We start from the raw sequence: 11,655 nt of genomic DNA, 5'->3' as shown, positions 1-11,655 counted from the left end.
AACAACTGTTGGATACACTACTGTAAATTATTGGAAAAACACTTGATATACACAGATAAAAAATTGAACTAAAAATCATTATTTTACTTACCAAAATCACTTATGAAGTAACGTCCAGTGATATTTGAACAAAATATAGTTCAAAAATTTGAGCAAGTAGCAATAATATTAGCAGCAACAATAACAACAATGTCACGATAAGTAAAAGAAGAAGAAGATGATGATAATGAAGAAGAAAAACAATAACAACAATGCATAACAATAATGGAGAAAAGCATCCAAAAGCGTAGAGAGAGGAAAAAGAGTGCCCTGCTGATATTTGAAAAGAATATAATCTAAAAATTTGATCATGTAGCACCAATATTAGCAACAACATAAACAACAATGTCAAGATAAATAAAAGAAGAAGATAAATAATAATGAAGAAGAGAAACAACAACAATAATGCATACCGATAATGGAGAAAAGCATCCAAATAAAAGAAAAGCATCCAAATAAAAGAAGAAGATAAATAATAATGAAGAAGAGAAACAACAACAATAAGCATAACGATAATGGGAGAAAAGCATCCAAAAGCAAGAGAGAGGAAAGAGAGCGCGGGGCTGCCCCATATTTCACATGAGAAAAACCTTTTAATGCTTAATTTATTTTTTATGTACCCCTACTCAATAATTATAAATTAAAAAACCTATATTTATTTTGAAACTTTTCTACCAGCCCCTAATTTCATTGGCCCAGGCAAATCAATAATCTATTCATTGTCAAAAGAAAAGAGAGTCGAGAAATGGAGAGGAGAGAAGGCGAAGAAACGGTTGTTGCAGAAAATGGATCAACTCAGGAGAACCCAAAAGACGGTTCGATTTGTGGGTTTGACTCTCTTCATCGTCTCCTTCAAGCTTCTCTCAGCCCCCAACTTTTCCAGGTCAAAACTTTTAGATCCACTTTTAGCATGCATGTGCCAATCCTCTTCGTGAAATTTTCGACTAATTGTGTCCTATATTCACTGGATCTTCCCCTGTTTGAAAGTTAGATTAGTGAGTAATAGAATGACAATTGTGTTCATGTAGAGCGAAATGGATATTGAAGATTTTTTGGGATTGAGGCCTAGTTATAAATGTTTTGTTACATCAGATTGATTTGCCTAAGAAATGGAACGAGGTTGGAGATGTCTTTCTGTGCTCAACTTTGTTTAGTTTTCAACTTTTCATGATTAAATGAAGATATGCACTTCTGGATTCTTTTCCCCTCCAAAGCTGTTAATTCAAGCTTGGATGTGGTGGAGATGCTAATTTAAGCATGGTGACATGATTTTTGTTGTTTAAGCTTTGATTAGGTCAAGATGGTCCTCCTTTTGCTCTATGCATTGTACAAATACACACACGCACATGGTATTTTTGTGGGTATGAACTAGTGACATATACCCATCTTATGTAAAAGTTGCTTGGAGTAACGGCTAAAGTTGCGTCCATGTGGCCAAGAGGTCACGGGTTCAACCCATAGAAACAGCCTCTTGCAGAAATTCAAGTTAAGACAGTACACAATAGATCATTGTGGTCCAACACTTTCTGGATCCGGCGCATAACAGGAGCTTTAGTGCACTAGACTGTCTTTTTTTATTTTTCATTTTTTTGGTAACATTGTATGCAGAGATTCACGAATACGTATTGGGCTATTTACCCTTGAGTACAGTATTGAGAAGGTCCATCCTGATTAGGATAGTTGTCAAGGGATAGGGAATCATCAGTCTTGATTGGGAAAGTACTAACTTCATCCTGCTCAGGATAGTTGTCAAGGGATAGGGAATCGTTAGTCTTGATTGATAAAGTACTAAGTCAAAGTTTGAAGAGGTAAGGCCTTAAGTTTATAGTTCTCTGGTTATGCTGACAAAATAAGTTTTACTTTGTAGGAAGTCAGTCGCATGCTTCTTGGGCTAAATTGTGGAAAGGAAGTTGAGCCCATCACTCTTCAACGGCCTATCAAAGCTCTCTCTTCTAAACACAATTTTGATCTTCAGGTGGGAACTTAAATCTTTTGCTTAAGAAGAGTGGAATTCTAGATGGATTACCTAACACTTTATTTGGATGGTGGTTTGTCATGGTTTCATAATGTATGGTACTGTATGGTATGGTATAGTACAGTACAATATAATTGTTGGATAAACTGTATAGTTGACTGCTATTTAATGAGTTTTATTATTTGGTTTGACCGTATGGTGTTTACTGGGACTAGTAAGCTTACTAAAATACCCTTAATTATTATAAATGTTAAATTTATCAATAATTATTAATAAAATAATTTTCTTCCTACTAATTTGTCATAAATTATGTCATGTAGATATATTAAATTATTAAGTTCATGTAAATTCTAACAAATTTAATAAAATTGTAGATCAAATAAATATAACCGGATTTATTTTTATAATAACAAATTTCATTTCTTTTTGGTGTTTTGAAACGTGACACCAATGAAAAATAGAAAGTTTGAATGTATTTTTTGTGTATGCTACGGGTGTGTTAGATACGGAATTCAAAAAGAAAATATTTTTCAAGAAAATAAATTATTTCTTATTTATTTTCTTGTATTCGTAACACAAATAAAAAAATATTTTTTAAAAAACAATTGTATATATTTAACACAAAATAATAAAAATGAATATAATAAAGGGAGGTAGGGTAAAATAATATTTTTTTAAACAAATATTTAGGGATGCGGATAGTGGAGTATGAGGTGGAGATAAAGGGTAGGGTAAGAAAAAAGTTCTAAATTTTTTTTAAATAATATTAATTTTAAAAAATTATTTCTTTTTTGTGTGTGGGGGAGGGGGAGGGGAGGGCTGGTGGGGGTGGGGGTGGTGTAAGAAAATTTTCTTAAAAGTTTAAAAAAAAAAGTTAAAAATAAAAAAGAAATTGGTTGGGGAGAGGGGTTAGTAAGTGGTTGGTTGGGGATGAGGGTCAAGTAAGAACAAATTTTTGAAATATTTTTATAAGATAAATTAAAAATTGGGTGGGGGGATTTGGTGGGGGGGCTGGGTCAGGTCGAGGTAGGGGCGGGGGGAGGTTGGTGGGGTGGGGGTCAGGGTAGGAGGTGGAGTTAAATAATATAAGGTGAAGGATAATAGAATTATATAATATTAAGTAAGAGCATAATTGAAAAAAAATAAGCAAACCATGGAATACCACCAAATCGATGTTACATATGTTAGAATATGAGTAGGAATAGGAATAGTATACAAAATCCTACTTGAAATAGGATTGTAATGTAGTGTTTATAAATAGGGTGTTAATGTAATTGCGTAGAGATAATTCAATAATATTTTTCTCCATTAATTCTCCTATGGTATCAAAGCGTTCGTGAGAAAAATATCATTCCGGCGTCACTGTGTTGCTTTTCGTTGACAAAAGTTGCTGCCCAAATAAATATATTTTTCGTTGGTGTGTTTCAAAACAAACCAACACCGCCATCATGTTCGGAACTTCTTGGCGAGCAAACCCAGTCAAACTTGTCGAGAATAGGTGTCACACGTGCCCTCACGCGCTGCCGAAAGATATTCCCCGACGAGCGCGTTAGTCCATGCGCCGGTGTGTGCAGAGTTTTCCGGTACTTTTTCGGTAATTTCTTTCTTTCAGTAGCCTCGCCTCTTTATTTCGAGGCTGCTCATATGATTATTTTATGATTTCGAGCACCTTTTGGAGATCAGATGTTATATCCAACGACTTTTCTTTTTCCTGGCCAAATTCTGGAAATATTTTTTTTCCTGATTAAATCCGAATCTTAATGAGCAGATCAAAAACTCAGATGTCACAGTTTATGAAGAATCGATGGGGGAAGGTCGATTTGGAAGATCTCGACCTAGTTGTAGTTATTGTAAAAGGCTTGGACATGCTCGAGGCGTATGCTATTCTCGACCTAACTGTAGTTATTGTAATAGTCTTGGACATTCTCGTGGAATATGCTATTCTTTGCATGGTCGGCCACCTAAAAATGCTCATTCAGTCTAACACAATAGGTGATCAATGGGTGTATTTATCTGACAAGGAATATAATGAGTATCTTCAGTATCGAGCAAGTAAGCATATATCTTTACCAATAGCCTCAATTACACAATCTCCTACCTTTGGGTCATGTGGACTCAGGTGCTTCTGATCATATTTCTACTGACAAGTCACTTCTGTCTGATATTGTTTATTTACAATCTCTTCTTGCTATTACTTTAGCTAATGAAATTTGAACAGAGCCAAAAGGAGTTGGACAAGCCAAACCCCTATCTTTTGTCACTCTAGACTCTGTTCTTTATGTCCGTGGTTGTCCTTTTAATCTTGCATCTGCTAGTCGTCTGACACGTTGCCCTTCATTGTAGTATATCTTTTTTTATGATTCTTTTCTAATGCAGGACCGCAAAACGGGACAGACAATTGGCATAGGACATGAATCACAAGGCCTGTACCATCTCACCTCTTCAAATTCCTTCACAGCATGCTCCGGTACAGACCCTCCCGACCTTATTCACAAGCGTTTGGGACATCCGAGTCTATCCAAGCTACAAAAGATGGTGCCTAGTTTGTCTAGTCTATCCACATTAGATTGTGAGTCGTGTCAACTTAGGAAGCACACCAGTGCTACATTTTCACGCAGTATTGAGAGTCGCTCAGAGTCTATTTTCTCATTAGTTCATTCTGATATTTGGGGTCCTAGTAGAGTCAGTTCACCCTTAGGATTTCGTTACTTTGTTTCTTTCATCGATGATTTTTCAAGATTTACTTGGGTTTACGTGATGAAAGATCGTTCCGAGTTATTCTATATATTCAAAAGTTTTTGTGATAAAATACAAAATCAATTTGGTGTTTGTATTCGTGCTTTTCGTAGTGATAATGCCTTAGAATACTTATCCTCTCAGTTTCAGGAGTTATGACTCATTAAGGAATCATTCACTAGACATCATGTCCATACATCCCTCAGCAGAACGGTATAGCAGAAAGGAAAAATAGGCATCTCATTGAGACTACTCAACACTCTTCTTACTGAATCCCATGTTCCGCTGCGCTTTTGGGGCAATGCAGTCCTCACATCTTTTTATCTCATTAACAGAATGCCATCATCTTCGATCCAGAATCAGGTTCCCCATTCCATACTATTTCCTCAGTCACATCTCTACTCTATCCCTCCTCGTGTTTTTGGGAGCACATGTTTTGTTCATAACTTAGCCCCAGGAAAAGATAAATTAGCCCCTCGTGCTCTCAAATGTGTCTTCCTTGGTTACTCTCGAGTTCAAAAAAGGTAGTGATGCTATTCACCTGTTCTGGGTCGCTACCTTATGTCCGTCTATGTCACATTCTTTGAGTCTCAACCTTACTATACATCTTCTGATCATCTTGATATCTCTGAGGTTTTACCCATACCTCCAGTCTTACCCGCACCTATCTTTGAGAAATCTACGGTTACTTCTCCATCTCCAGCTACATACAGTGCCACCACTTTTGACTTATCACCGCCGACCACGTCCAGCATCAATCCCAGATGATTAATGTTATGTGCCTGACGCTTCCCTGCTGTGGACCTGCCTTTTCCTAGCCAATTCGTTGCACTTCAAAAAGGTATAAGATCCACTCGTAATACTAACCTACATTATACTTTTTTGAGTTATCATCGTTTGTCATCACCCCATTATGCTTTTGTATTAACTTTGTCCTCTATTTTCATCCCTAAGACTACAGGAGAAGCACTTTCTCATTCAGGATGAAAATAGGCTATGATTGATGATATGTTTGCTTTACATACGAGTGGTACTTGGGAGCTTGTTTCCCTTCCCGCAGATAAATCTACTATTGGTTGCTGTTGGGTTTATACAGTCAAAGTTGGTCCAGATGGTCAGGTTGATTGGCTGAAGGCTCGCCTTGTTGCCAAAGGATATACACAGATATTTGGGCTGGATTATAGTGACACATTCTCTCCCTTGGCTAAAATAACATCAATCCGTCTTTTTCTCTCTATGGTTGCCGTTCGTCATTGGCATGGCCTCATTATCAATTGGACATTAAGAATGCTTTTCTGCATGGTGATCTTGAGGAAGAAGTCTTTATGGAGCAATCACCTGGTTTTGTTGCTCGGGGGAGTCTAGTAGCCTTGTATGTCGATTGCGCAAGTCACTCTATGGTTTGAAACAGTCCCCTCGAGCCTGGTTCGGAAAGTTTAGCACAGTGATTAAAGAGTTTGGCATGATTTGTAGTGGAGCTAATCATTTAGTGTTTTATCACCATTCCAAACCAAATCTGTGTATTTATTTAGTGGTTATGTTGACGATATTGTTATCACCGGCAATGATCAAGGTGGTAGCACTAACTTGAAGCAACATCTCTTTCAGCATTTCCAAACGAAAGACCTTGGCAGACTGAAATACTTTCTAGGTATTGAGGTTGCTCAGTTCATATTAGGTATTGTTATTTCTCAACGCAAGTATGGTTTGGACATTCTTGAGGAGACAGGAATGATGGGATGTTAACCCATTGACACTCCTATGGATCCAAGTGCTAAACTTCTGCCAGAACAGGGGGAGCCACTCAGTGATCCTGGAAGGTATAGGTGGTTAGTTGGAAAGTTGAATTATCTCACAGTGACTAGACCTGACATTTTTTTTTCTGTGAGTGTTGTAAGTCAGTTTATGACTTCCCCTGTGATAGTCATTGGGATGTAGTTGTTCGTATTTTGCGATATATAAAGTCATCTTCAAGTAAAGGACTATTTTTCAAGGATCGAGGCCATGAGCATATCACTGGATATACAGATGCTGATTGGGCAGGATCACCCTCTTATAGACGATCTATTTCTGGATATTGTGTTTTAGTAGGAGGTAATTTGATGTCTTGGAAGATTAAGAAACAAAGTGTGGTTGCTCGATTTAGTGTCGAAGCAGAATATTGAGCAATGGATGCAACAACTTGCGAGCTGGTTTGGATCAAACAATTGTTGAGAGAACTAAAATTTGGAGAAACTGGTAAGATGCAACTTGTATGTGATAATCAAGTAGCCCCTTCATATTGCATCTAATCCAGATGGAATTTCATGAGAGAACCATACACATAGAGATTGATTGTCACTTAGTCAGAGAAAAGATACTCTCGGGAGATATTGTTACAAAATTTGTGAAGTCAGGTGATCAACTTGCAGAGATCTTCGCCAAGTCGCTCACCAATCCTCATATTAATTACATTTGTAATAAGCCAGGTACATATGACTTGTATGCACCAGCTTGAGGGGGAATGTTAGAATATGGGTAGGAATAGGAATAGTATACAAAATCCTACTTGGAAAAGGATTGTAATGTAGTGTCTATAAATAGGATACATAGGGTGTCAATGTAATTATGTAGACACACAATTCAATAATATTTTTTTCCATTAATTCTCACAACATAAAATGGAGGTTTTCATGGTTATCAAACCATGAAATTAAACCATACCATATCATACATTTTAAGAAACAATCAAGACAAACATGGTTTTCTTAATAACTATACCATACCATACCATGAGAAACTACCATCCAAATAGAGGGTAAAAGGGAGATAGCTGGTTTTTTTAGTTTTTTCAAATTCTGCCATAGTAGGAAGATTTGCATGCCAAAGGCAGCTTCCTAGAAATAAAAGCACGGTGAGATTGGTGTTGATGCTGAATTTGACTCAATCATCTGCTATCACTTTTTTGGATGTTCATTGGAAATAGAGACCTGCTGTCTAGAACGTAATAGCTCAGTGGTAGCCTCTATTGGTCTATTTTTTCCTTCATGTAGCCAGTGATGATTGAGTCGGATTTTGCGTAAAAACATTGAAGTGTGTAGATTCCAGTAGGATGTAGAGTTATTTATATCAGTAGTGCCTTTGAACATGTGTGTAACCTAGTAATACATTTAACCTGGGAAACATTATCTACTTGGTAAAAAGGATTAGGAGAAGGGGAGTATTTATACCTGATTTTCAGAATTAACACAATTGAAAGGAAGATAGTGATTCTTCCATTGATCGTGAGAAGAATAAAAGTTAAACATGGGTGAGGGATGTATTGAATGACTTCTGGTTAGAATTAACAAAGTGCAATCGATTCTGGGATTTTGCACTAGCTTGAATCTTACATTGTTTTACTTATGCGTAAATCATAAACGAGAACGTACTTGTCGTTCACATAGCAGAAGCGGAAGACTTTGTTGAACCGCGGTTGGGATTACTGCACGGCGGTGGTTGTCATGGTGTGTTGGAGCAACCCCCGGCGGTGATTGTCATGGTGTGTTGGAGCAACCCCCTATACCACAGCCTAAACCGGATTAGGAGAGAGAATATGAAGGGAGGAAAATACTAAGTTCAGTATTCAGTATTCTGTTTTCTACCTATATGTCTTTAATAATACACCTTATGTGTACTTATATAGGAAAATAATAGGGTTAACTTAATTACCCTAATGGGCCATAAAAGCACCCCTTATGGGTGGGCCTGAATTTCCTACACTTTTATTTATGCTGAAGTAGGTATGGCAACCAGTGGTGGAGATATATGGAAAAACGAGAAGATTTGTGTTATACTTGATCAATTTGTAAATAGTTTGACTGGTAAATCAACTTCTCTATGGTAGTATGCATGAGGCTGATCGGGCAGATCACACACAACTGCCTGGGATGGGACAAAAGCCACCATTTTTGTCAATAACTAAACTTTTCTCAGTTCTCATCATTATTTTTTTCGTACACTGTTTAATGCATCAATTCTTTTCACATAAATCCAGGCTTTTAGCTTTTCTGCGGACAGAGAGTCACTGAGAGGACCTCGGATTGTGAGGGTTGGACTCATTCAGAATTCTGTTGCTCTACCCACAACTGCACCTTTCCTGAACCAAAGGGAGGGCATCTTTCAAAAGTTGATTCCCATGATTGATGCTGCAGGTTCTTCAGGGGTCAACATTCTATGCTTGCAAGTGAGTTATGACTTGGTTTTGTAAGTCTGATGAATTTATTGCCCTTTTGAGTTTAATCATTTGCTATTCTCTTTCACTCTTGTGCAGGAGGCATGGACGATGCCATTTGCATTTTGTACTCGTGAGAAAAAATGGTGTGAATTTGCTGAGCAGATTGATGGAGAATCAACAAGTTTTCTTCAGCAATTTGCACAAAAATATAACATGGTTATCATTAGTCCAATTCTTGAGAGGGATTTGAACCATGGAGAAACCCTGTGGAACACAGCAGTAATAATTGGAAATCATGGTAACATAATAGGGAAACATCGGAAGGTAAATCCCGCAAAGCAAATTACAACATTGGGTTTTCTCCAGGAACTAATTACTTCGAAATTTGCAGAATCATATACCTAGAGTTGGGGACTTCAACGAGAGTACATATTACATGGAAGGGAACACTAGCCATCCCGTGTTTGAGACAGCATATGGCAAGATTGCTGTTAATATATGTTATGGAAGGCACCATCCACTGAACTGGTTAGCTTTTGGGTTAAATGGTGCAGAGATTGTTTTCAACCCATCAGCTACTGTTGGTGAACTTAGTGAACCAATGTGGCCCATAGAGGTATTATTTTCTTTTTCTGTTATGCTATGACTGTATTCTGTTAGGGGTCGTTTGGTGTGAGGTATAAAGGATAAGTAGTCCCTGGATAAAATAAAACATTATTTTATCCCAAGTTATCCCATCTGCATGGTGGGATAAGATATCCTGGGTAATTCCCAGAATTAATTATCCCGGGATAAGTATTTCTCAACCAAACGAACCCTTAGTGTTTTGCCTTGGAATCACAGTAGTTTGAGCAGAGAGATGTTAAATTCCAAGGAAGCATGATTAACCAATGATAAAAGTGTCAGTTACAAAGAATTACATCTGAGTTTGACAAAATTTGTAAGAAATACTCATATTGACCAATGTCTAAACTTGGGTTATGGAAAATTTTGGTTTAAAGAATAACCTTAAGAAATGATATCACCCTTTGACGGCGCATCGGTTAACGACATCTAGTCTTTTTTTTTTACTTTTATTTTTGTTTTGTGTTGGAAACAGGCTCGCAATGCAGCAATAGCAAATAGTTATTTTGTTGGTTCAATTAACCGTGTCGGAACAGAAGTTTTCCCCCATCCCTTCACTTCAGGAGATGGAAAGCCACAACATTCAAATTTTGGGCATTTCTATGGTTCCAGTCATTTTTCTGCACCAGATGCATCGTGTACACCATCTCTGTCCCGTTGCAAGGATGGATTGTTGATATCTGACATGGATCTCAACCTTTGCCGGCAGCTGAAGGACAAGTGGGGATTTCGAATGACTGCTCGTTATGAAGTCTATTCTGATCTGCTTGCTCGTTATATGAAACAGGATTTTGAGCCACAAGTCATTTCTGACCCCTTGTTACATAAGAGTGCTCAAGTTCTGCCTTGATCATTTAGAAAGAAAAGCAAGTAAAATTGCTTTCGGACTATCTGTAAAGTATCCCAGAGTTTGCAAGGTATGGCCATGAAGTGTACGTTCAAGAACATATTTGCAATAAATTGTGGACTTTGTACAAATACTGAATTCATAGTGGTGTTAACATCATCAACATGGACTAACTACATGCCTGTGGAAAGATCTCACGGGTGTAATAGGTAATATTAGAATGCAATTGTGTTGAAACAAGGGAGTGAGTATTAATCAGTAAGGTTAAGGATCCTTTTAAAAAAAATGGTTAAAAGAGCCTAACTGGCATTTCTACTCTTTCTGTTTTGACATTTTGCCCCTCTTACTAGTTTCGCCAAGTACTTGAACTTGTTATGACATTTGACCATGCTTGTCTCCCAATCACACTGATAATAGTATCAACATCAAATGAAAATATGTCATATCATTTTTACTTTAACTAAATTAAAATAAAAAGAATTGTGAAACTCAATTATGGATTACAACTACTTTGGTGTGTCAAATGGGTTGGTTGGACCGAAATTAGGAAAGTTAAAATAGATTGAACTAGGGTGTGTAAAAAATCAAATTGATCAATAAATTGAATTGAAAAAAGTTCTATTGGTTTATTGTTATTGGGTTGTAGGGTTAATTGTTTTATAATTTTTTTTTATTGGGTTGTTGGTAGAGTTTTAGTTTTTTTTTATTGGGTTTGTGGATAAACCCATAACCCAATAAGTGTATACTAAATTACTACTTTGTCCCCTATATGTCTATATGTATATACACTTATTATATATTTCTCGTAATTTCTCTTTAATTTTTACAAACTACCAAATCTATTCAATTTCTCGAATTAATATTTAGTTCAAACTTGAAGATTCTTGTAAATTAAATCACATTATGTAGGATTTTGGTTGCAACTAAGATTTAGTTTTTTTTTTCATGTCAATTGCTACTATTTCTATTTTATGAGTGTTTTCTTATCAGTTACATTAAAAATCTATCCGTTAAGAACTAAAAATTGATAAATCAAAAATTGATAAAAATATCTTATTAATTTGATTATTGGTTTAGCATATTTAAAAAGCAAAAATCGATAAATTGAACCAATAATACATAAATTTGAATTGAATCGATCGATGTATACCCCTAGATCGAAATTATAAGTTGGTGGGTGAATGACTAGCCAAATTTACTTTAGCTAGAGAAAGATAATACAAGATAAAATGCAATAAT

At 36.5% G+C, this 11,655-nt stretch overlaps 1 protein-coding gene across 2 annotated transcripts; it reads left to right on the top strand.

The window, feature by feature from the left end:
- Positions 1-410: 410 nt before the first annotated feature.
- Positions 411-10,746, top strand: LOC107852152 (beta-ureidopropionase). 2 transcript variants are annotated; one of them, XM_016697208.2, is made up of 6 exons: positions 432-922; positions 1,907-2,014; positions 8,766-8,954; positions 9,042-9,269; positions 9,337-9,561; positions 10,045-10,746. In XM_016697208.2, exons 1-6 carry the CDS (start codon positions 785-787, stop codon positions 10,417-10,419), a joined length of 1,263 nt encoding a protein of 420 aa, XP_016552694.1. In that variant the 5' UTR covers positions 432-784; the 3' UTR covers positions 10,420-10,746. The 2 variants fall into 2 exon arrangements, with proteins under 2 accessions (XP_016552695.1, XP_016552694.1); XM_016697209.2 differs by lacking the exon at positions 1,907-2,014 and having other exon boundaries at positions 411-922.
- Positions 10,747-11,655: the final 909 nt, after the last annotated feature.

The sequence above is a fragment of the Capsicum annuum genome, chromosome 10 (assembly GCF_002878395.1).
Source record: "Capsicum annuum cultivar UCD-10X-F1 chromosome 10, UCD10Xv1.1, whole genome shotgun sequence".
Classification (NCBI taxonomy): Eukaryota; Viridiplantae; Streptophyta; class Magnoliopsida; order Solanales; family Solanaceae; genus Capsicum; species Capsicum annuum.
Note: the sequence above shows the minus strand (reverse complement) of the source record. Positions and strands in the feature narration are given on the sequence as shown.

Excerpts from the sequence above, each read along its gene's own strand:
- LOC107852152 (XM_016697208.2), top strand. The coding sequence starts at position 785 with ATGGAGAGGAGAGAAGGCGAAGAAACGGTTGTTGCAGAAAATGGATCA. Across the intron at positions 923-1,906 it reads TCAGCCCCCAACTTTTCCAG|GAAGTCAGTCGCATGCTTCT; the intron begins GTCAAAACTTTT and ends TTTACTTTGTAG. Across the intron at positions 9,270-9,336 it reads TAATAGGGAAACATCGGAAG|AATCATATACCTAGAGTTGG; the intron begins GTAAATCCCGCA and ends CGAAATTTGCAG.